We start from the raw sequence: 27,522 nt of genomic DNA on the forward strand, positions 1-27,522 counted from the left end.
AAGTACCTGCACACATATTGGGCAATAAAAGGACCTGTTCAGATATGGTTACATGACTATACAGAAGTGTGCAGCTACTGTTACTATAGAAGGATCTACATGGGTAAGGTGACATGATCATATGTGTTCAGGAGTTGGGAAATACGAGGAAAAAAGCACACACATCTCCCTTGCTCCCCTCACCGCCATTAGGTTTAGGCAGCTCCAGCTTTTTGAAGCAGACTTCCAGGATTAAAGGGGTGCTCCAGCATGGGGGCACTTTCTGGGGGGGACCAGGGAAGAGGTGGCTGAAATAAAAGACGTCCACTCAGCTCCCCGTTTCCAGCGGCGGGTCACTCATCTCGGCGCTCCGGTCCCTGGTTCCCAGCCACTTCCTGGTGTCTGATGCCGCCCGAGACGCTACGTCTTAGGGCCACTCAGCCACTCAGTGAAGGAGGCGGGTTCCGAGTGGACTTCAAACGGATCCCGCCTCCTTCCGCTGAGCGGCCCTGAGACGTAGCGTCTCAGGCGGCGTCAGACACCAGGAAGCGACCGGGGACCGGAGCGCTGTGATGAGTGACCCGCCGCTGGAACCGAGGAGGTCAGTGGACGTCTTTTATTTCAGCCACCTCCTCCCCGGTCCCCCCAAAAAAGTGCCCCCACACTGGATAACCCCTTTAAGGATATGACATCACAGGCCTGCTCACCCAATCAATGGCTGACATAGTACACTGCTGCCCTGTGACATCCTGTCACCAAAACCCAGAAGAAGGCTGCAACAGAGACCAAAGCTGTGTTGTGAACCTGGCACTAGGAAGAGAAAAAGGGAGTTAAATGTGTGTTTCTGGTACCTTTCTGGTACTAGTAAAAAAAAAAAAAAATGTCTACTTTGTTTGGAAAATACCTTATGGGCTATGTTCACACAACGTTTAAAACACAGAAAAGGCATCCACTTTTACTATTTAAAAAGACGTCTGTATTGCCACGATTTAATAGAGTTCAATGAAATGCATTGAAGTCTATAGAATGATGGACTTCCAATGCACGTAATGTATTAAATAACGCACGTTGTCTGCGCGGGCGTCAAAATAATGATCGTGAGAATAATTTTGGACATTTTTGCAAACAGCAGACATTATTTTTTAGTTCACACACATTTTTCTTCTTTCACCTCCTTTCCGTGTCTCCTATGAATTCAACAGACTTTGGCCTTTTGGTGAGTTTTTAATTGAAAAGTCTGTCACTTCACCTGAAATAGAATAATGTACCAACAGCCATCATTGCAATGACGGGCATCCAAACAGCAAAATGACGAATGTTATTTTGAACTGAAAATGACAGACGTAATTTTTTTTTTCAACAATGAAGAGGAAAAACATAGTGTGAATATAGCCTAGGGGACACAGGCTACCTAGTAAATTAAGTACATCTTATGGCTATCCATGTGCCTCAAAGTAAAATCTACTCTAACTCGTAGTTTTCTGCTTCCTATTTGGACATAAAGTATAGTAAATCTGATGGGTGTGGAAGGCCACAATTTTTTGACTTTTTGAAATCAGAAAACTGTCATACTTTGTTAATAAATTCTCCCCAAAATGTAAAGATACACCAGTACAAGATACAATAAAAGGAAATTGTGCATTATGCAAATTAACCATGACAATCTTTTTCAAACAGTTTCTTTTAACAAGTTCTTTAAAATAAAGAAAAGCAAAGCAAACTTATGTTTACTTAGGTATACGCAAAGGCAGCTAAATAATTCCTCTACATCAAATCAGTTCCATTACTGCTTATCAAAGTGTAAATGCTTTATACAGTATATGTTCTCATATGTAACAGAAAGATATAAAAACTTCCATTAGTAGAGTCTGATCTTGGATGATCAGTGATTTTCAGATCAAGCAGAGTACTTGGTTTTGGTATCTCTTTGGGAACTTCTTGGCTTTGGGTTCTCTGATATACTGAGTATTGCTCCAGTAGGAGTATCATTTGTGAATGCAGTAGTGAACAATAAAACTGAGGATGACTTTTATAAGCTTCCGCACCTGGAACTTGTGTGGTCTACTGCTATGTGACTGAGCTGTTTTAGATGTTTTTTTCTTTACAATAGCAGTTTTAGCTGTTGCCCAGTAAAGTAGGGAAGATATTTTGATAAACTAAAGTTTTGGAATACAGGTATCCAAACACGTGATTAAAGTAACTGAGCACTTTAGTCCAATCCAATCTACTTCTAATGCTTGCCTAGAGAAATAGCACATATATATGTTTGATATTATTATTACTATAAAAGCAAAAGATATGGCTAAAATGTTAAAACCTACTAATACACACACATTAGAATAATAAAAAAAAAAACATTTGTTCTCATTCTTTATATGCATAGCCATCCTCAAATATGGTTTGCCCATAATGGCTGCTTAAATTATTGGAAAATATATAATGAACCAAACTAAGCATACACAGTGAATAGACAAAGGTTTGTTTTGTCTGCAACAAGAGACAAAAGGCAGAATGGGGTTGTCTAAAGAAGAAGCCGGACATGTAGCCATAGTAGCAAAAAAGAATATTACTCATTTTCTGACTGATCGAGGTGGGTTCAAACTAGATGTACTGTATTAAAATGTACTTCTTACAAAAATATAGCTATGCAAACTTGCCATTAGACGATGCATTTAAGTTCAGTTTGTGGTGGAAATTATACTGTTCTGCATGTAATGATTATTGTCATATTTAGTTGGCCCCAAAGACAAATAAAAGGGGTTTTCGGGACATTCCGTTTTCTCTTATGTATTGTTGGGGTTACAGAGAAAATAATAAACAACCCATACTCTCTTAACATGCTCCCTCATGGATCCTCCAGTGGTGTCTTCAAGTCACCCAGATAAACATTTTTGCATCCATTTCAGTCATCGATTAGGTTATCAGACTGTCACTGCCTAAACAAGTCCCTATTACACGGAGTGATAATCACTGTCTTTATTACACAGAGCGACGATTTGCCGAATCAGCCTAATTCGGCAGATCGTTGCTGTGTGTAATTAAGACAGCGATCAGCTGATGAAAGAGATCATCTGGTTTTAAGTTTCAAGTTACGATGGTATGGAAAGGAACATTCCAAGTTGAAAATATTGTATCCCGAGGCCATTGTAAGTTGAGGGATCACTATACATCATTTGTGCTAAACAAAAACTAGTGTAATTTGTCCACAGCAACCAATAACAGTTTAGGTTTAATATCCTAATGACACCCCCCCTCCCTTTAATGAAATCTATATTATACTAGAGCTGGTACAATTTACAACTTACATGTTTTAGCAGACATAAATTGTAATAAATATGTCACAAGCAGAGGCCATACCACCTCCATTTGTTTCTTTGGCGTGAACAGGAGTTTGTACAAATGTTAAAAAACTTTTGGTGTCTGCACCCCCTTGGCTTGGCTGTTCCTTCCCAGAGAAAGGTCTGGCTAGCTCATTGACTTAGAGAAACGTGATGGTGTCTCTGCAGTATCTTTACATATTTTATTTCCCAGGGGGCAATGTTTATAGAATTATTGACATTGAGTAACACGTGATGATGTATCCCCGTTGTTCTGGTTGATTTCCCTGAGGTCAACTATCATTCTCTTGAATGCAACTGGCGTGCAGCTTGATAAATCTCCCCCATCATACATATAAGTAAGCATCAACATTTTTAAAAATCAGAATCAAAGAGCTGGCAGATCCCAGTGAGATAAATGTTAACATAGACAAGAACATAGACAACTTGTCAGAAATCCCCAAATTAAAAAAAAAACCCTTTTTTTCTATTTCACCTTGCAAATTGTTTTTTTTTTTTTTTTTTAGTTCAGCAGCAAATTAAGTGTGTCATTGTAAATTACAATTAGCATCACAAAAAAGACCAAATTTGGGTCTGTATTAGAAAAAATGCTCATGCTATGGAGGAAAAAATAAAGTGCAAAAACGAAAATTTGCTCAGTCATCAAGGGGCTAAACTGCCCATAAACTTAAAATGCTGTGAACCAAATTATGGATGTCCTGACTCCCCTGTGAACATGTGTGTCAGAGTAACCGTGATTATGTTTGTGGGGGGGAGCAAAACAAACAACATGTCCAATGTTCTAGTGATTATTCAGAGATAGTGTAGCAAAAGGGCTTTGGAAGTGTAGGAGTGTTTCTAATACACACAGAAATATGTTAAATATATTACAAAAGACGACTTCAGGGAAATGTTAATCATAACATAGTTTTAGAATAAATTGGGAGCTGGTGCGAGATTTGGATGTTTCTAGCATACTTATTACCATGTCTCTAGTGTGGGTTTATTTAGAGGTTGCAAACATATTAGAAAAATTACATAACAAAAGTTTTACTACACCCATTAAATGCTTACCCTCTGGAATTAATTATTACAAACTATTTGAGATAGAACTTTATGTTTTCTTCTAAAAATAGCAGAAAAATAAAGCATACTTTTAGCAAGCGAAGATTTGTGGGGAAAAATGGCTAACCCTAAGTCTATCAGCCTGTATTATATTAGATTCTTTACTGAGAAGCTGTCAAATAAAATGATTTTTATCCACTGAAGCTTTGCTATTCCATCCTTTTTAAATGAGTTATTGGTAAGTTAGAAAATAATACCTGGGAATAGGAGCACCGCTAACCCTCTTGCCAAAGTACCTTTTTTTAAAAAAAAATTTATGCTACTTTCTTGATTTTTCTACCTTCAAATTATTTTACAGAAAATCTTCTCAATACTGTTGAATATTGAATCACTTATTGCTATGGGTGCAATAAGTTTATTGCTTTGAGTTATTAAAAATTTAAACCATTTGTGGCAGGATTTTTGATCAGAGCTATGCAGTTAGCTTTATTTGAAATCTAACTTTTTGTTGTCACTTCTATTTCTTTAATAACGGGATAATATTGAGTTCTGTGACTCGAAAGGATCCCTGCAAAAACTGAATATCTAAATATCTTAAATTATTAGTTATATATTCCTATATAAGAAGAACTGCATCCAATAGAAGACAAGATCTCTATTAATTTTGATCCCCTTGAAACTAGTATACACACTGAACAAGAAACTGAATGGTTATAGCTAAACAATGATAAACATTTCTTTTATCATTGAAATTATTCTGTATAGTGCATAGCAATATCTTTTCTCAGCATTGTGACAAGAGATTCTACTGTAATATTAGGCAACTAGTAGAGGAGACAAGGACAGCCCTTTATGGTCCCTCAACAAATGTTTAAAAAACCTCAGAATGAATCTGATTAGCACAGACAGATGGGGTGCTATATTTTTATAGATAAAGTCTATTAAAATAGCTAATTTCTCGAAAATAGAAAAAAAAATCAATAATAATAATAACTTCTAAATTGCCATGGATGGGTTGTATACTTGAAAAAGGCTGATGACCAACTGATGTTGGATGCAGTAGCCTTGAGACGCAAAAAAAACATTAAGTTTAATTGCAGAATAATGTCACCAATTACAGAGGGCAAACAAATAACCAATGTTTTTGCTTGCACTTTAAAATGTGAATTCAAGACACCAGTTCATGAACCAATTGCACCCTTTTTTGCAAAAGTGGAGTAGAAGTCTGACAAATTGTTAAGCCTTCTTCAAAGTTGGCAGTGTTCTCCCACACTGATGAGACACAAGACATATAAAGACCCTATGAGGTGGGAGGAGGGAACAGAACCCATTGTTGCAACAATGCTTACATGTCCCTTACACTATGACACCTTTTCTGCTAGATTGGCAGATTTTTCTGCTAGATTTTTTTTTACACAGTCATCAGCCGTCGACAGCGCATCGCAATTACATGTAGCAATGCCTGGCCAGTGGCCGATGAATTTGAGGCTGGAATAAACATTCATCAGCTGGTCGTTGTTTTATTATACAGAACGACAATCTGCCAAATCGGCCTGATTTTGACAGATTATCACTCTTTGTAATAGAGCCCTTAGAGTCGAGTATAGTAGATGCACTTTTTACATTAAAAGTAAAATATGCATCTACTAAACTCAACTCTAACTGCTGCAGATGCATAAGTTACTTATATAGTAAGATATTGGAGGTGATAAAATAATCAAAGTATAAAATTCACAGGATTTACCAGTAGCAGAACTTCTGGAGTCTTGCAGTGGAACACTTCATTATTAAAGAAAATTTTCCTCTGTGAACAATCCACTCTGTGAACAATACACAAGAGGTGTAGAATATATGAAGTGCAGAAAAACTGAGCATTATACATCTAAAAGGGGCTGAGAGATGTATGCTACAGACTTCAAATATATACTTCTTGGAGAGGCCAGATTAATGAATGCAGAGAAAGTTGCTTACGTTCCAGGAAAAAAAAAAAAAAATAAAGTCACATTTTAAATATTTCTGTTAAAATATACATAAAGTCTGTGCTGAGAATCTTTATTAAAAAAAATCCTGTTTCTTTGAATCCCTCAAAGTTCATTGCACAGCTAAATATCATACTGAACACACAATTTTATACAATTTTTTTTGCTACTCTGTGGATTTCAGATACTTTGATTTGTAGAGTGCTGCTCACTGGAAAACAGCCATAAGGTATCATTAGTCATTCCACATTGAAGGTGAATGTCTCATAGAGAGACAAGAGGTGTTTGGCACAGAACTGCTTTTGTTTAATATGACAACCACTTTGCCTGAAATGGATAAGGATCAACATAAGGATTCTTCACAGTGTAGGCTGTCAATAGATTGTGTCAGTAGATACTGTAAATAATTTGCCCCTAACCAATGAAGAGAAATGAAAGAAAGAAATTACAGCAAACATTGTTTGAATAGGTCTTGAATAGGTCCGATCAGGCTACTCACTATGGCAACAAGCAAGAGCTTGCCACTATTAAATAGCACCTCATTTATTGTCTATAAGCATTACATATTGTATATAAGCATTACATATTGTACCATCTAATTTCATAGAGTGACATTCTTATCCATCTCTCTGAAGGCAGTTTACTAAATTTTTTTTGCTAATTTTTTAAGGGTTCACCAAAAATGAGGAGTCCCAGGAGAATGGTTTGCATGGGAATAGTTAAATAAATTTATAGTCAATATATTTATTACATACACATTGTTTGTTTTAAAGAAAGTCTGCATAATGAAGGAAGATTTATTTTTTCGTTTTAAATCCAACTTTGGTATTTAATTACTTATTTAAATCTAATTTATGGTTTCCCAATAAAATGTTCTGTCAGTCTTTATTTTCATGCTGTCAAAAACATGTGTCATCAAGGCAGTCTCGAACAGCTTCTCCCTGTCCCGCCAGCCTTGATTGATAGATATCTCCCTTCCCTATACCCAAACAGGAAGAGAGCTATCAAGAAGGCTGGTGAGGTAAGTGACTTGTGGTTGGGGCAACTTCCTGACAGTTGTGTCTCACACATTTGACAGTAGGAGGCAGTCCTATACAGTACAGGGGCAGGAAGTCCTAGCTCCTGCACACACATTCCATGGTAAGCTATCAGAGTAACACAACTTTAAATATGTGTATAGCAGCAGAGAACTCTACTGCTGAACTCCCTGCATCTGTACTGTAGTGAGAGGCTATACAGATAACGTGTGCATGGCTGCTCATTTTGCAGGAGAGTCCAGTGCTACCTCCTCAAGGGCTGTATAATCTACTGCCTGAGTTGAGATGCTCACCTTGCCTCATGGTAGGTGTGGCCCTTTGTACACAGATGCATAGTTGTGCTTTCTTTCCCATCAGGTAAGGATTCAATTCACTTCCCTTGCCTTGTATTTAGAGTGACTTAGGCTGGGTTCACACTACGTTTTTGCAATCCGTTGTTTTCATCTGTTTATTGCAAAAAAAAAGTATGAAAAACTTAGAAACTGAGAAAAACAGATGCAATGGTGTGCATCCGTTTTGAAGCATTTTTCCATTGACTTCCATTATAAAAAACAAACGGATCCTTTTTTTACAGACACAACACGTTGTCGACGTAATTTTTTCATCCGTCAAAAATTTTAAAAAAACATCCGTTTTGATCCGTTTTTTTTTTCTAATGGAAGTCAATGGAAAAATGGATTAAAACGGATGCACACAGTTGCATCAGTTTTTTTTCATCAGTTATTCATCTGTTTTTTGCAAAAAACGGATTGCAAAAACAGATTGCAAAAAACGGATTGCAAAAGCATAGTGTGAACCCAGCCTTAGCACCCAGCGCACAAAGCCCAAGTAAAAGGCACTATAGTGGACATGAAATTAGCAGACTTTTTGCGTACACCAAAAGACATTTACTTACCCATACTTGCTGCTTCATTTACCAGATAGTTAAACACAAAATGGTTTCTGCCTTAGATAATGAAAATGAATCATGTCTCTTTAGAGATGAATAAGGGCCACAGTCATTTCACAATACATAATATTGTTGAGCTATGAAAACTTGATAAAATGACCAGCGAATGTTATCCCTAACCCCCACAGGCATATAGGTAATAAAATAGATAATGAAGAACATCTCGACAAAGAGGCAAGCTATAAAAAAATAACTAGAACCCAGGAAGACTATATTAAAATTTATTGTTCAAAAACCTCATTGTGATCACAGAAGTAGTATATACTGTATATATTATAAGCACCAGGGTTATGTGCACGCTTCTGATACAGACCAGTACTGCCCTCCTTAATGCAGAACTGTCCCAGCTGGCTAATGTGTCAGGTAACATTTTTAGATGACATTTTTAATTTTACAGGTGAGAAGTCTACACATTTCTCCAATGTGCATTAGCAAATCCTTATATTGCCCATAAAATCACAATTCTTGAGCAGCATCTCTCAGAGAAGGACCCCAAAAGATGAGAAAAAAAAGTGTCCTACCATTGTCATGTCATATGGAGTGAAAGTCTACCTGTAAAGTTCTAAGAGAAATGATTATAGTGTAGCAGCACTGTACACAATAACTTTTATAAATTACTTTAATGCTTAATAGGGCATCTAAATACCTATACAAAGCAGCCATTGTTCATGTTTCTGGCTGCTAATAACTGAGCATCATGAGACAGAGCCTCTCCAGAGCACCCATAGCCAGCAAAAAATCCAGTTATTCTATGGTGCTGAGTCTTACACTAGCTCCATATCCTAATGCACAGTTATGAGCAGCTGGGTGTGCAGACAATGGTAGCTTTATACAGATATTTAGATTTCAAAATTTAAGTAGTTTAGAAAAACACATTATTGTGCCCAGTGCTGCACTTAATATTTTTTCATATAACTTTACGGATAAACTTTAAGTAAAACAGAGAGATAACGAAAGGCCACAGATCCTCCTTAACCTATTGATGCCTTAGATCTTTTATTTAATATTGATGACTGCACTAACCTACTTTATCCCTAAGATGACATAGCAACTGAACATGCTATAGGTGTTCGTTAACATACACATTCATGTGATCCGTAAATATGTGCCATGCACAGACTATGTAGTACAGACCAGATCTCTGCAGCAACTTAAATAATTGCCAGTTAGATGAAAAAGGCAAATGACAAAGACCAAGCGGATGCACCATTTTGAGACAGTGGATCCACTGAGCCTTTTTCTCTAAAAACCTCTTTCTGTAATGCATTGGCCACGTGTAATGCCACTTACTTGTCCCTGTGAGTTTTATCTAATCAGTTTTGATCTAATGTGTGATCTAAGGAGTGAGAGAAAAACACCAGTCTTGAGTGTGGTATTGTAGCTCAGTTCTTTTGAAGTGAATAAAGCTAAGTTGTAATACCACACACAACCTGACAAAAAGTGTGGCACTGTGTTTGACTATGTTCACACAATCAAATTTTTTTAGTTAAGAACGTACGCTGATTGCAATGAAATCAGCGTCTGTTCTTTAATGCAGTTCTTTGCTGAAGTCAATGCAATGCCGCCAGCTGTGTTCACACAGTATCATGTTAACACCCATTCTTTAGAATGGGCGTTTAAATAATGTACATGCCTATAATGTTCAGTAAACAGAAACGGAAATAATAGCTGTTCACACAATGTAATGTGTGGTGACGGTGCCCGCAAAACAATGTTAAAAAAAGAACGTTCCTACAGCCGATACAGAGGTATCGGCTGCAGGAACATAACCTTTGGATGGTATGTTTTTCTAATCCTGCATAATCCTTTTTTTTTCCCAAGTGATGGTATTGTATTGCTTAGCGTAAAAGTTGGAAATCTAAATGCAGGACCGTACACATAACACATGTGAACACAATTACAGATCTCCGAGTACCGTTTGGTTTAATAATATTGGAGTTTTTCTTCCTCTCAGACAATACTGTTGGCAATCACAGGAAAACATAATGAGGAAGCCAAGTACTGTGATTTCTAAAGCATTTTATTGCACTAGCTATTTTGATCCTTTGCCGTTAAAAAGACAAGTGGAAGCCACTGCACAGCAGAAATACATATATTATATTTATTGAAGGTATAGCCCAGTCTGATGAGCACATTATGTGTATTATTGCAATTGCAGACAAAATGAAAGAGATAACAACAGGATGATTCAACAGATGTGTGCAGAATACAAATGCTTTATTTGTCACTTACAGGCTAAAGCCTGAAGATGGCCATGACGTTGTGCAGAAAAAAGATATTTTACTTGTATGCCTCACATGTCTTAGGAAGAAAATGCATTCTAGATACTACCAGGAATGTTGTATTTATAAGCTGTGGAATATATTCTCCAACGTTGAATGACAACAAAGTTGTGTGTGTGTGTGTGTGTATGTATGTATGTATGTATGTATGTATGTATATATATATATATATATATATATATAATGTGTGTGTGTGTGTAACCATCATGTTTATGACCGCCTCTAGTCTCTAGTCATGGTCCATTTTTCTCAATAGAATTAAATAAGAAGTCCTTTAAAAAATCACCGGTAAAAGCTATTTAAGGCGTTTAAAATGACGTCTGTGATTTTGAGTTTAAAATGATGGACGTCAGTTCGCTGTTTGGCCACCCATCAGTGCAATGACGGCTGTTGGTAAATTATTCTAGTTTAGGTAAGCTAATTGGCCTTTGGATGTGACTTTAATTGAAAAGTCCATTGAATTTAATAGTAAAAACAGTGAAAGAACGGTGAAAAAAGAAAAGCCGTGAGTGAACTAAAAAATTACGTCCGCTGTTTGCAAGACATCTAAAAATAATTGTCATGATCATTATTTTTACCGTCTGGGCAGACAATGTCCATCTTTTTATACACTGTGTGCACTCGGCAGCTGTTAGTCCATTGACTTCAATGCATTGCATTGAAGTCAATAAAATTGCGGTAAAAATGGATGTCTTTTTAAATAGAAAAATTGGATGCCTTTCTCTTTTTTATGTCGTGTGGACATAGTCTAAGGCTTAGCTATCTCTATGCCAAAAGTAGTTCAGAGTATCAGTACATGGTGCAAATGAGCTATGGTAATCCTGTGCTTCATCTCTATTTTCCCTTTTATTTATGGTAATTCATGATCAACTGTGGAATATTACCCTAAAGCAGTTCATTAGAATTTGCCTAAGATTCTTGGCAAGTACAAATGAGGTACAGTGTTTACCACATGCAACAATCTCATGTGGCTACTCAGCAACATCTATGGGCAATGTGTAATCAAAAAGATGACCCATTGTTTAAATCAGGTTTTAATATTAACCATACATAAAAAAAAAAACTTTTGGCAATGTTGTTTTTTTGTAACCCCCCCCCCCCCCTCCCAAATTTTACTTTGTACTATCATTATTATAAACCAATCCTGAAATCTTCCCACTAGGCTTAAAAATGAGCTGCAACTTCCTGTTCTGTCTGTGATGATAAATAAGGGGCTGCTGGAAAGTGATCTGTACAGCGAATAGTGACACCAGTAGATAGCCAAGGCAAGCTTTCCCTCCCTGTGGAATGACATTTCCACAGGTTACCGATGTTACAGAGCAAGTTTTCAAATGTGTCCCATACAAAGAATAGGGTTTGGAGATGTTCATTGTGTCCATGCAGCCTGCCGGAAGGTCTGCTGACAGATTCACTTTAGAGGATAGCTAAAGGTAAATAAGTTAGTATAGGTCTGGGTGCTGAGACTGCCACTAATAACCAAAATACATGGGCAGCAGTGCTCAACTGCATGCTGTGCCCATTCTTGCCTGCTCATCACTGCTCAATTCTGCTTAGAGAGTGATATGAGGTGTGCAGATTAACACAATGTTCATAGAATGTCTATGGCTTGTCCACGAATCCGGAGTTTGATCACAATTCTTTTAGCAGTCGTGCAGTGACAAGAAGACACAAAGGCACAGAGCTGAGCAATGCCACCCATTCATTTTAGCAATTTGTGAGGTTCTTGGCACTGATCAAAACTTGTCTCTAAGGAAAGTCAGAAGTTTTTTTTTTTAAAGTAAGTACTCTTTAAAGGTGTAGCATTGCCTTAATGTTCATGAATTTAATGTTTCCATCTTGATAAGTTTTTTTCCTCTATTTTTTTTAAGGTTATTATTTGTTAAAACGGAAATTAAATGCATATAAGAAATAAATGCTAAACAGGATCTAAAAGGAAAGTTCTAACAAAGTTGTCAGTTACATTTATATAATAAATATTATGGAAGGTAATGCTTTTGAATATTGTAGCAATTTGCTTAGTGATTTAGATAAATGGACAGTTTTTTCTGATCACTTACCACAAGTGAGAGGGGCCGCTTCCAGGCAACAACACCAATCAATCCTGACAAAAGCACCTGGGGGAAAAAAGGAAGAAATGTCAGCATATAAGGCACACAGCATAGCTTCTGGCCCCTCTATAGACTCACAACATACTGTATACAGTACTTGTACAATGCAGCACTTATCAACTATATAGTTTATTTTCTGACAGCAGAGAAGATTACAGTTTACACATGTAAATAAATATATATTGCAATGTTTTTACAAGGATGAGATACTTGTGCTTTTTAACTTTAAAAAATACAACACTAGTGATTAAATATAAGTATAAAACTGACACAATGCTCATCTAATTCTCTACAAGATCAGCTTAAGGCTATGTTCCCACTATGTCTATTTTGCATAAAAAACGTCCGACTTTTGATAAAGACAGAAATTTTTAATGATCATGGGAACATAGCCATGGGGCCATGTAGGATGATGTTAAAACTTTTAGGAGCCTTACGATCAACAGGATGAAAGTAGAAAAATGGATGGCTTCCATAGGCGCTTGTACCCTTCAGGATCCAGAAAAGGAAGGGTGTGAGCGACTTTGAAAGCCATTCATTTGTCTACTTTCATCCTGTTGATCTACCGGCGCCAAGAGAATGTTCCAGAGGGTGGCGGCAGTTCTCCATGCACTTTCTTGCTGTATTTTGAGCGGTGTCAAACAACACAACTGAGCGATACAGAGCTGTTTTGACTCTCAGGGTGCCTTCACACACACCGGATCTGCAGCAGATTTCCTGCAGCGGATTCACAGCAAAATCTGCTGCGGATCCAGTGTCTGTGCATCCCTATGAGAATTCATACTCACAGCGGAATTAACATCCCGCTGCGTGTATGTAAGTTAACCCCCCGGCAGCCGGAGCATACATTACCTGCTCCTCGCTCCGGCTTGCTTTGGGGGTTCCCCTTATCTGCCCAGCCCGCTCAGCCAATCAGTGCGCTGCCCCGACACAGCCACTGATTGCTTTAGCGGGACGTCCTGCCGAGAACCACCCAAGCAAGCTGGAGCGGGCAGGAGGTGATGTATGCTATGGCCTCTGGGCGTTAACTTACATACACTCAGCGGGATGTCAATACCGCTGCAAGTATGTATTCGCATAGGGATGCACGGACACTGGATCTGCAGCGGATTTCACTGCAAATCCGCATTGTAAAATCCTCTGCGGATCCAGTGTGTGTAAAGGCACCCTTAACAAATTTTTAAAGGGTCTAACCGCACATGTGAGTGCACCTGCTTTATTTTTCTATTTTATAAGATCTTTAAGATGTTATGGCTTCAGTGTAATCTGTATTACAGAGGAATCATATGACAGTACACAGAGACGTACAGAACTGTTACAACTGGTGCAATGTTAGGAGCTTTAAAAAGATCCTCCAAATTGTGACTAGTGAGTGTGAGTGCTTGCCTTATGTAGGAAAAACTATGCGGGGGTAAATAATTTTGTGTCAAAAAAGACCAAAGAGTTTTAGGAATAATACTTTTATTGGCTAACTTCTTCAGCCACAGGTATTCAAATACCGAATGATCGGACTCGAGCACGCTCATCTCTAGTGGGTACTTTTGTTCTCACTAATATACCCATCTATAGTCATTATGCTGTAAAGATTCACCAGAAATTCCATATATAAGGGGTTTTATTTTAGAAAATAGCTCCAATCTATTGTAGCAGAGCTAATATTAATATCAAATGAATGCTACTTTACCATAAACTGTTTGATTGGCACATTCTTTAAATCACACTGAAAATAGAAGCGAATTCTAAGTTAAGCCATTTACATATAAGAATTATTACTTCTGAAATCCTTGATGTTCATTTCATTTAAGTGAAACAAACGCTAAACAAAAGCTTTAGAAATTCTTTTGTGAGAAAGCGCATTTGTATCTACATAAATAATTGTATGCTTTCCAGCATAAATCATTGTAAAGAACAGGCAAAGAAATGTTACTTTCCCAAGTCGAGCCAGCTGCCAGAGCTTTCTTTCTGTTCAAATAGCATTGCTGAAAATACTTTACATTTTTTAAAGTCACTCATTCAAAGTGAGCAACTCTCAAAATGGGGCATGGCTAAAAATTACTTTTAGGATCTGAAGGCAATCAAGTTATTATAGAAAAAGTGATTTCCAATTACAGTACACAATGTTCTACTATTGCACAAATTAGCTACAAGTAATTTCCTTGCCTTTGCCTATTTGTGTTTATTTACTAATGCTGAAGGGGGGATATATCGGCACAAAATGGGAAATATTATTCTATTACAGAGAATGGAAACAAAGCGCAATATTCCTGTTGGGAAATTTCAATTTACTGGTGTGATACATCTGCATATATTATAATAGGAAGTATGTAGATATTGCCATTTCCTCTTCTCCATTTCTGCACGGTACCTCCCTTTATACAAACGTATTGATGCACATGTTTGTGAGAAGAAAAATGACAAGGGTAGGTATTATCAATGGCTGAGACATGGCTGGAGAGAAAAGAAGGTCAAGCTAATGTACTGTACATTTATGCAACTTTTAATATATTATGGAGGGGAACTTTTTAAGACCATCATTTCTTAAATTGATCCTAAGAGAACGGGTACAAGTGCCACTTCAACAAGATGCACATAATAATAATAATAATAATAATAATAATAATAATAATAATAATAATAATAATAATAATAATAATAATATATTAAGTACATCTATTTCTCTGCATGTAACACTTTGCAATCTAGACCCTTTACAAGCTGGTGTTGAGTTTGGCATTATGTTTGCCAGTTTGTGGATGCCATCCCTGTTAAGTCCTGCCATAAAAGCACAGCATACTATAGTGACATGCCATCCCATCTGGTTTTCCCTTAGTGGGACAATCAATGTTTTTTTTTTTTTTGTTTTGGGGGGGGGGGGGGGGGCGGCTACTGGACCTAGAAGGAAAATGATGGAGTGTTGCATCAAATAACATGGCAATCACAATCACCAACCTTACCCAACTGAGATCATTTGGGATGAGCTAGACCACAGAATGAAGGAAAGGCAGACGACAAATGCTCAGCACCTCCTGAAACAGCTTAAAGGCTGTTAGAACACTATCTATCATCTCAAAAAACTGATTGGGAGTATGCCAGCAGTGTACAAAGATGTGATTACAGCAAAAGATGGCTACTTTGGAGAACCTAAAACATATTCTGATTTGTTTAACACTTTTTTGTTCACTATTTTCATATGCCTTCAATATATATCAACAATAGACTTTTGACCTATATTGTAAAAGTCACAAAAAATCCTCTCTACTGGCAACAGGATGCACAGTTTAAATGATTCTTCCTACATGGTATCCATCTCTGGCACCCACACTTATATCAAGATGGATGGCCCACAGAGGTCTCTCATCTGCCTGTGGCCTTCAGAGGGGCTGTCTTGAGAGTCCCATAGAAGTTAATAGCATTTGAATTGCATAAACAGCATAACACCGCTAGCTACACTGTTTCCAGATGATACATAACCTAACTCATACTATGCTGTTTATGTATCTCATATTAATATCAATGGGAATTATGGAAACTATGTAAAACATCCTCCATGGCTGTTTTTGCATTCCTGCTAACAAGCCAGAGAGGGATGGGAAAACCTTCCAATTTGAGATGTGAGCCAAGAGGTGGCCTCACATATATCGGACATTTCTGGCATACCCACAGCATGTCCAGATGAACATAACCCTTCAATGTCTAATTTTACATCTATCTACCTTATGAAATGTTGAAAAAAATAAAAATAAAACCTTTCAGAATTCTCAGTGGAGCAGCAATAGTCTGTATCTCTCCTTAAGGAGAGTGAACACCCCTTTGACCCATAACAATACAAAAACATGGTGTAAACTAAGCTTAACTTGCATTGTAGCAAACCCGTATTTATTAGCAAGATAAAAGGGACATGTGATGAATTTATTTTTATAATAAGTATAAATAGCTTATTCAATGCAGAATAAAAAAAATCATTGACCATAACGCAATGAAAGACAGATGTAGTAATTATTGCCTTACATTGTGTCAATAAGTAAGTTTGGGAGACATCAGTGTAGGGTTTCTATCATGCTTCTCTTCTATCACTTTCAGTTGTCTCAAATTAGTCACCAAGGAGAAAATAATTACCCAGTATGTTTTTCTATTTTCTATTTAGTGTTTTCTGGGACTTGTGTAATTCCCAGACGGCTAGCACCAGCGATATCAATCACTTCTTTTATAATGCTGAAGGAATATCAATCTTTTTGTGACAGTAATAGATTTTTTTTTTGTTCTGTGAGAATCTTGACAGAGTTTACTGCTTTCTGTGAAGTCCTCATCTTACGAGGGTTATGCATAACTCCAGAGAAGCTGTGGTGAAATCCTACAATAACTACTGTACATGCTTTGAATGATTTAGGTTACTAAGCATGCTCGTGTTCACAAATATATCCATTATTCTTTCTACAGCTACCATTCATAAATAATTAACATACCGAGATGTCAGAAACTATGAATTTACATACAACCTGTACAAATATATAAAAGATTAATTTCTAAATTTATGCTTGTATGAGCGCTCAAGTGGACACCAGTGGAGGAATCTTTTAGCCATAATAAAGTTATAAAGTTTCAGTAATGTGTTAGAGTACAAAATCTGACACAGATTTTTACTATAAGGGTGCGTTCACACATACAGGATCTGCAGGAGATTTGAAGGCGCAGATTTGAATCTGCAGCAGATCCGCAGCAGATTTGATGACCCAGAGTTACTTTGCATTGAATCTGCAACTTCAAATCTGCTGCAGATCCTGTACGTGTGAACGCACCCTAAGGCTATGTTCACACTATGTAAAAGTACGGCCGTTGTTGCCATCGGCAACAACGGCCATACTTTATGCGCCTTTGAACACTGCCCTATCTGCTATGGGATCCCGGCCGGAGCGTATACACATCGTATACACTCTAGCCAGGATCCCATGCGGACATGCAAATAACTGACATGTCAGTTTTCTGCGGCCGAAATTCAGTAAATTGGGGCCACAGAAACCTCTCTCAGTTCACACAATGAAGAGAGCGGCTCCGGACGCTTGCTTCATTGTGTGCTGTGAAGTGTTCTGATGCGGGCGCGCACTGATGCGCCTGCATCAGAACACTACGGCCATAAAGATCATCCGGCCGGTACTGCAGTACCCACCGGGATGATCTGAGCAGAGACCGGCCATTCCATGACCCGGCTGGGGTCACGGAATGGCCGGTCTCTTACAGAGTGTGAACATAGCCTTAGAGAATAAAATGGATGAAATCTACTCCTAAGATCTTTTCCATTGTTATCTGAACCAGACTGCCAACCAGTATCTTACCAGCAAACATGAATACAGTGAGGCAATAAAAAGAATGCAAGGAAGTATTAGGGATTGTGCACGCAGCTATAAGGGCTCATACAATACGATCAGTGCCAAGGCTGGAATTGGATCTTGTCAGGGCAGAACAGGTGAAATTTAACAAAGCTTTCCATGCTTTGTCCTGGCAAGATTTAATTCCATTCTTGGCAACAGTTTTATATCTGTTTAATCGTAGCCTTAGGGTTGATGTAAACTGAGAAGCCATGGGTGCAAATTGTGTAGCGCAGCTCCCTGCATGACCCGCCATATTTAGCCTCAGTGTGACAATGTATTCTCTGCTAGAAATAATACTTTTAGGGGAGAATAATGAAACAGAGCCAGGGCTACTCCATGACTTTTTGTAGTGCTCCACATTCATTTTAACACTTAGTTACATTGTGGACTGCAGCTGCCATTCAAAAGTCTATAAACTAATCTAAGTATAGTCTAATGCAGCATTAAAGGGGTTATCCAGAGCTACAAAAACATGGCCACTTTCTTTCAGAAACAACAAGACTCTTATCTCCAGTTCAGGTGCTGTTTGCAATTAACCCCTTAACGATAAAGGGCGTATAGGTACGCCCTATTGCCGGTAATGGGCGTTCAGAGCGGGGCCGCCCGCGGTGGTCCCAGGTGCCGCTTGTAGCCCGGGACCGTAGGTATTAGCGGGCACAGTCCGATCGCCGTGCCCGCTAATACAGTAATCAGATGCAGCTGTCAAACATGACAGCTGCATCCGATTACCGGATCCAGCGTCTCCCTGGTGTCTAGTGGCGGAGATCGCTCCTCCGGGATGTTATCCCGGAGGAGCGATCTCCGTTTCTGAAGCCGGCCGGGGACCTCTCCAAGATGGCGCCGTCCCCGACTCGGCACTCGTTTACTTCCGGCTGCAGCAGCTGGAAGTAAAGGAGTGCCTATCTCATGGATCTCTGCAGCATATCTATGCTGCAGAGATCTCAATGAGAGATCAAAGTGTATATACTAGAAGTCCCCTAGGGGGGCTTCTAGTATATGTGTAAAAAAAATATATATAGTGTTGTTGTCAATAAAAAGCCCCCTCCCCTAATACAAGTCTGAATCACCCCCCTTTTCCCAGGTTATAAATAAAAGTAAACAAATAAATAATAAACAAACGTTTGCTATCGCCGCGTGCGTAATCGCCAGAACTATTAATTAATCACATTCCTGATCTCGTACGGTGAACGGCGTAAAATTGTAATAAAAAGTGATCAAAAAGTTGTATATGCACAATCAAGGTACCGATAGAAAGAACACATCATGGCGCAAAGAATGACATCTGAAACAGCCCCATAGACCAAAGGATAAAAGCGCTATAAGCCTGGGAATGGAGCAGTTTTAAGTGACATATATTTGTTGACAATGGTTTAAATTTTTATAGACGACCGTTTTGTTAATAAGGGTTACCCTAAACGCCTGTTATCCAATGCCTATAATAAAAATAAGGATAAAACACAAAAAAAGATTATTGAAAAAATGTCTAATAAACAAAAAATTGAACAAAAATCTAATACTCATAATTTTAATACAGCACTTATTACAGAATATAACTGTGGTACGCAAGAAATTAAAAGAATACTAACTAAACATTGGAATATTGTTTTAAGTGACCCAATTTTAAAACCCATTCTTCCTAGTCAACCTACGGTAATTTTTCGTAGAACTAAAACACTACGCAGCCAACTTGCCCCTGGGAGACTTCGCGATACTGTTGCCAGTACCGACAGCAAAGGACAAAAAACAAACACTATTGGCACTATACGATGCAATGTCACTAGATGCCTGTGCTGCTATTGGATCTCTGTTATTCCATCATCGTTTTTTAAATCCTCAGTAACGAAGGAAATATTTTATGTTCAAAACACATATTCATGTTTCTCACAATATGTGATTTATCTTTTAGAATGTCCTTGTCAGCTGCAATACGTGGGCCGCACCGTTCAGACGGTGCGATCCCGCATGAACAAACATCGTGCTAATATTAAGAATTCTTTTTTACTGCACAGTTTATCGAGACACTATTTTCTTAAACATAATTCTGACCCTACTTCTTTAAAACTCACGATTCTAGAGGAAATATCAGAGTCCATACCTAATAGATACAAACAGCTGATCAATAGGGAATCCTATTGGATTTTTAGGTTATGTTGTCTAGCACCAGATGGTTTAAATGAAATTGTAGAGAATACCAAAGTATAAATTAGTTGTAATATGTGCATATTTATATTTATTTTTATACTTTTATATTCATTTATATTTGTACATATTTTCATTTCAGATCCGATGTGAGTGTATATATATGTATGTTTATGGGTAGATTTTTTTGGTTTTGATAATGATAGATATAATGCACCTGTTCTAAAGGGGTTGTTCTTCCCCGCCCCCTTGTTCTGATGTCATGCTTACTTCCTTTATATGTATTGCGTTTTTTTGTAGAACACTATGACTCTTGAAAAAGGAACCGGTGCGGTTCCGAAACGCGTTAGGTCTTATTAAACTTTCTTATACCCTATTTCCATCATTTCTCTCTGGACCTGCGCCCCTTGATCCGTGATTTGTGGTGTTGGAGGTTTTTACATTGATTATTCCTTTGGGATAGCGGGAGTGGCTGCGGTCCTTTTCACACATGCTTTGATGAGTGTTGTGCCTCTATCTATAGCACAACCCCACCAGGTGAGAGTCTCCTGACACACTGATTCCTCCTCTTGTATATCATTGATCCACGCTATGGAGCGCTGTCCCCTTGTATTTTATTTTATTTTATCTGGAAGAAAGTGGCCATGTTTTTGTAGGGCTGGATAACCCTTTTAATTGGAGCATGCCACATTTCTTTAAAGATTTAGTTACAATCCATGAAAAATATATATAGATATGACTAATATGGCCATATACATGAAACTTTAAAAAATATGGCTTTGAATTATAATACAGGATGTAATTCTGGATCAGGACAAGAGACAAAACACAGTATTTGGCAATCTATTTACAAGGGCTTACATACTTTTTAAATAACTGATTTTCAAGGAAAAGTAAAAGGCAGTACAACATTTCTAAAAAACATTAGTGTATAATTGTGAATAAGATCTAATTTGGGGAAATGTCTTTGCACGTTGATTCATGTGTTTCAATACAATACTGCTGGATAATTTATTCTTACATCTCAGGAATATGGCTATAGACCTGTCAGTGTCATTTCAGATTCGAGAACTTGTCAGTGCAAGTTGCCAGAAGTTCCATATGCAATTAGCTGTTGCTTGACTTGATCTGAAGATCATTGCTCTGACATGTCACTCTCTGGGTCTAAACTTGGCAATATATTCATCAATATGTCCTGGGACATTTGCATAGGTGTTTTGAATAGAGATTTCTTCATGCAATTATCTGCATTTAAAACCATCATCTATCTGTAGTCATACCATCTGTACTTAAATGTGTTTCTGTTTACCAGTCTTTGGATATCCACATACTGTATATTTCTGATGTACCTGGCTATCGGAAACAAAGAGGTTTTGAAAACAGAAGTAGGAAAAAATATTTCATACTATACAAGACACAGCTGGTGGTCTATAAAGTTGGGTGACAAGATCACCATGAATGGTTGTAACTGTGAAGAATAGCAGGAAAACAAAGAGATGACCGAGAAAATATTATAATACAGTATTGTATTTGATTATGTGATGCTTACAGATACAATATAGAATTAACAAGATGTTACCTGGAGGATTGTACAAAACTTCAGCAGCACAATAAGAGTGACAATATTCTATAAAAGTCATGTGGGAATCTTACAAAGACTTTTGCCTAACCTGACAGAGCAAGCTATAGTTAAAGAGGTTGACCAGAAAAACTGTCGGCGCTGCGGGGCACATGTCAGTAATGTATACTTACCTGTCCCTCTCCCCCACCGCCTGCAGTTCCCGGACTGCAAGCTCTGCACCAATGTAAGTGTTTTCATAACATCAGATGACATGCAACTCCCACCATAAATGACTACTCAGCATAGAGTCTATGACATCAGCACAGAGCAGGTGGCCTGGGAACTGGCAGTGGCAGAAAGGACCATTGTATGTTGAAATTATTGAAAGTTGTAAGTTAAGGGACCACTGTATAAATTTGTAGAGTTTACATTCAGAGGTTCCCAGTAGCACAGTTTCTTTTTACAATGACACCTAATGGGCCCTTTACGCTATACATGCGTTGGCGCCTACGTTGATGCATACATTGCAAACACTAAAGCATTTCTACAATGGAAGGCTCTGATACGATGTGAACAGAACCCACCATATCCTTGTACTAGCTTCCTTTACCCAACAGAAATAAAGACATTTTCTAAGGAAATCTTAAACTCTCCCTACTGCCTCTTTGATTGGCTGAGAGGGGAGCAGGATGTCAGCAGAAGCCTGCAGAATGGGAAAACATGGGGGTTGGGGGCAAGAGGTAAATATCTCTAGTGGTTTTATGCTATGGGGAGAAAGCAGGGAGAATTTAAGATTTCCCTTGACAACCTCTTTAAGAGAAAGAAATATTTGTATAGTTCTACCTTTGTAATTTAGTATTACTCTTTGCTAATCTACAGCCAAAATGTATTACACTGTTTATAAGGAACTCTCACAGAACAGGCGAGGAACACAACAGATTTCTTTCACAGTCAAAACTGACCCTGACAAAAGTAGATCTATAAACTGTAAAATAGAGTAGACATTTTTTTTTCTTTTGCAGTTTTCAACATTTTTAGAGATTAATCTTTCTCAATAAAGCCACGTATAGAGGGAAGCATGCACTGAATTCTAATCATAATCCACATAAGAGATCAGGTATCAAAAAAAAAAAAAGACGTAAGCAAAGGATATCACTTACTTCTCTATTCTGCAGTGGATTAACTAACTATAATCAAATTACCAAATAAGTTTAGCTACCAGAAACAAATTATATTACATTGTGTTAATCTCTAACTGCTCTTAAAGATCTGCAGATAGCTTCATGCACATTACAGTATTCCTTAGTATGGTGTCAAACAGCCTCCACAGCATACCCAACAGGCTCCTTAACAGTCTTAACATCATTATGGGCCCCAATGCAGAGCTAGGAACCGGACATCCCCCCCCCCCACACTTCCCCCGCTGGCCAACCTCCCCCAACTTTGCAACAAGATCATGTAGCCATGCGCTGCGAGGGTCCATCAGCTTCTCATCACAGGGATAAACACAATACTGTCTTTTAATAACACATTTTAATTCCCTCCTCCAGGAAGCCCCTAGTATTGTTGTTAACCCCTCTCCCTCCAGGAATGCGCTAGTATTTTTGTTAACCCATCCCCTTGCAGGATGCCCCCAGTATTGTTGTTAACCCCTCCAGCAGGATACCCATAGCATTGTAATTAAACCCCAACCCCTGGATGCACCTAGTATATTAGTTAAACAACCCATGCATTCGGAGCACACAGGTATTCTCCTACAGGTGTCATGCAATGAAATTACGCCATCGCACACGGCCCGGAGGAGTAGAAATGTGCTGCTCTGGTGTACAGGACCACGGAGTCCCTGCTTCTTCAAGCACATAACATAGTACACTACTGAACGTACATACAGGAGCCAGGATTTACCTTCAGATTCCCTTAACAGTATGTATATATATATATATATATATATATATATGTTACAGACGCCTCACATTTGTTTGCTATAGATACTTCATGCTCTGAAATTGCTACATAAGCTTTTACAAACTAGAAACTAAAAGCACAAATTTACACGTCCTTAGAAACCCACATATGGCTATTTGTAAGTGCCACTTACATCGCTCCTCAGTTTATAAGAGCCTTTCTACATACAAGGCTGTTAGTAAATCCCCTCCAATGTTGATTACATCTATATGATATAATCCCAAATAAATGCCAGTGAGTCCATCCAAACCAACTGGATACTCCTCTGTAAAACTTGAGTGGGGAGGGTGAAATTTATATTCCAGTTTTATACATCCCTCTTTTATCCTGTTCAATTTGTGCACAACTGGATTACATGTCAATGTCTCCTTTCCTAATACTCCAGCAGCTGTACGTCTATTAATATACAGCAATCATACAATGAAGGAATTGCAATGGTTTAATTACATTGCATTGGCAAAGAGACCTATCTCTGCATGAAGTGTCACTCTGCCAGCATTTATTTGTAATCATAAATAATTAAGGAAGACTTTCACTGTGAACGCAAGAGAAAAGGATGTTTCCACTAAATCATTGAAGAGGTTGGCAGCTTCTGGAACCTGACAATTTAGTGACTAATTATCTAAAGGTTATCGCTCATGTTTGAAAGAAACAGTTCTACAAGCACAAAGGCAGACAATTAAAATCAAACCCCACTAACAAGAAAACGTATATGACAGATAATGTCTGAGCTCGGGTACACAGTCACAAAAAGGCCAGTGACAAGGTTTAAATATAAGGAAAGATTTCAACATCCAGCGTACATTTTGGGAACTTCATCAATTATACTCTATGGGGCAGCTTAAGGATACATTCACACATACACTGTTTGGTTTTTATTTGGCACGGTGGATTTGATGCTGAGTAAATCATCAGCATTTATCACCTTAAAGGGGTTATCCAGTGCTACAAAAACATGGCCACTTTCTTTTAGAGACAACACGACTCTTGTCTCCAGTTCCGGTGTGGTTTGCAATTAAAGAGTAACTGTCATTTCAGGGTAATTTTTCTGAAAACATTAAATATCAACAGTACAAGCGATTTTAAGAAACTCTGTAATAGGTTTTATGTACTAAAAGAGTTTCCTTCTGTACTGAAAAAGCAATCTCCCAGCCCCCCCCCCCCCCCCCTCACATCAGATGAAGCAGGATTTCTGTCTCCATTATGTGGCTATGGAAAGGGGAGGGGCTGTTAGGAGTGACTGAGCACGGAGCAGTCCTGCAAAGCACAACACCCTGCAATCTTCTCTCAGTAAGTTCATAGATAAGCACTGACCTTTCTGACACCTGAATTTAGCGTTTTAGCTGCCCAGACAGTCTACAAACAGCTGACCTTCATGTCACCTCTTCCTGCTCCCTCATCTCCCTCAGCCCCTTCCCCCTTCATAGGCTTACAATGGAGAGAGCAGAGCCCGTCTTCACTGGCTTCTCTGTAATGAAGACGTGTTTGCCTGATAATGCACAGATAAGAAGTCAGGGGGGGAGGCTGGGAGATTGCTTCTTGAGTACAGAAGGAGGCTTTTTTGGCTGATGAAACCTATTACAGAGTTTCTTTAAATCGCTTATACTACTGATTTCTGCAATAAAAAAAACATGACAGTTACGCTTTAAGCTCTATTCACTTCTTGGTTGGCTTATTTTAAACCAATAGTTTAAAGCAAAGTTTTTGTAAAATGTTGCCTAGCACAAGGCATGTATGCCACTTTTTGGGGTTGATTCTGCCAGAATTTTAGCACATCTAGCTTACTAAATCCTTCTCCTTATTTTTTCTTAGTACAGTGCATTATGGATAGCATTGAAATTGAAATATAAAATTATATTGCACGGTTCATGTATAAAAGGTAAAAAAAAACTTTGCAATAATAAGATTAGTTCTATTACTCATTGACCCGACATGACTTTATAATATGCAGAATTAATCTTTGAAGGAAACATTTAATGTATCCTAGCAGTAATAGGAAACAATAATAAATATAAATGTTAGTACAATTTTCAATTATTATTATCCTTTGCTTATATAAAGAGGAAACTATTAAATTAAGTTTACACTTTCATTTTATGCCTTTGCTCACTGAAATGAAGTCAGAGCTCTCACAGGAAAATAAGAAGAAAGGTAAACCCAATTTAGATTGAATCTTGAAATAAAGTCTGTAGACCAAATGGATATTCATATAGCTGCCATGCCTTGTCAATTCTAGAGCTCCCAAATGTTGCAGTTCCTAGATGAATGATTTTCATTCCAAAATATATGCTACTATTTCGAGAAAGTATCAAGCAAACTATTTATGGTCAGCTCACCCTGGCACCAAGAAGGTGAGTCTAACTAGAATGTTCAGAGTCCAGCACACAAGTTTAAAACATTTTATATTTTAGCATATCAAAATCTATATTGCACATACAGTACAACTCCTATGCATTTTGAGTGCTCTTTGGTTTTAATTATGGCTTCCAAATATTTATATCTAAAGTGCACAAAGGAATCTAACCACTGATAACACGGTCGGGTGTTTTAACTGACATTGGGTGATGGACTGAGAATCTTCTAATTTTGATTCTATTCAAGAGATGTACAAGAGAAAAAAAACTAGCAAACAATCAGAATCTTATATGGTCACATTCTCACATTGGTCACATTTTGCACTGGGTGGCAACGTCTGAGGCAAGAGGCTCAACTCACTTCACGGCAGATGAACCACCGACTGCAACTATGCTGCTAAACAGTGTGAGAAACCAATCTCCTCCAGAGACGTTAAAAAGAAAGCCTTGGATTATGTTTATGATTACGTTATTTTATAATGATGACTGTTATCTGTATAATTTGGTGCGTCAACATAGCCTTGAGGGCGTGTTCACATGTATAGGATCTGAAGCAGATCTGCAGCAGATTTGATGGTGCAGATTTGCTTTGAATGTGCAACTTCAAATCTGTACCGTCAGATCTGCTGAAGATCCTGTATGTGTGAATGCACCCTGAACAGGCTTTCTCAGCCTGACAAACACCTTAAAGGTACCTGTCTCTTCTGACACATCATAGTGACATGAAAGAAGTTCTGATCAGTGTGGAGACCACCTACTGATTTCTAAAAGTTATGGGCAGCAGTATTCAGCTTAGCTCTGTGACAATCTGAGAATTTGCCAGCACTGCTTATGAGCTTAATTGTGACCTAGAGTCAGCAAAGTAACTCTGCACTATTGTCCGGGTTGCTATATGCGGTGCATATACAAATATAAGTCTAGATCACTAAAGCTTCCATCCAAGACGAATCCAATCCCTACCTTGCACATCACTGTCAGTGAACAGCGAGCAGTGCCTAAGATAAATGCACAGTACAGTATTCAGCTGAGCACCGCTGCCCCTTTTGGTGGGGGGATAGGCAGATACCTTCTGGCTGTAAGCCTGGCTAAGGCACAGCTCTTTCCCAATAGTCCTTAGCTAATTAATATGTACTAGTCAAGCACATTAATAGGTTAATATTAATAGCCTGCTGTACTTGACATATAGAACAGAAACAGCATTGTAAGCCTTTGCTTCCCATTCAGTGTCTTTATGTCTGCATGTAGGACTGTATATATAGACCTACATGATAATGCCATGAATCCAATTTAATGGGGGGAAAAACATAAATGCTGAAAAAATTGAATAGCTTTTTACTCAAGGAGTTATCTCTACATACATTGTACTCCCAAAGACTAAATGACTAACTAAAAGGATAGACTACCATGATCCGAATTTAAAA

At 38.1% G+C, this 27,522-nt stretch overlaps 1 protein-coding gene across 1 annotated transcript in view; it reads right to left on the minus strand.

The window, feature by feature from the left end:
- ENTREP2 (endosomal transmembrane epsin interactor 2) overlaps window positions 1–27,522 on the minus strand; it is a 559,705-nt gene that overhangs the window by 353,180 nt on the left and 179,003 nt on the right. The window contains exon 2 of the mRNA XM_069956552.1: window positions 12,666–12,722. Coding sequence (XP_069812653.1) covers window positions 12,666–12,722 — 57 coding nt within the window. The remainder of the gene's footprint in view (window positions 1–12,665; window positions 12,723–27,522) is intronic.

This window comes from Dendropsophus ebraccatus, chromosome 1, assembly GCF_027789765.1.
Source record: "Dendropsophus ebraccatus isolate aDenEbr1 chromosome 1, aDenEbr1.pat, whole genome shotgun sequence".
NCBI classification, from domain to species: Eukaryota; Metazoa; Chordata; class Amphibia; order Anura; family Hylidae; genus Dendropsophus; species Dendropsophus ebraccatus.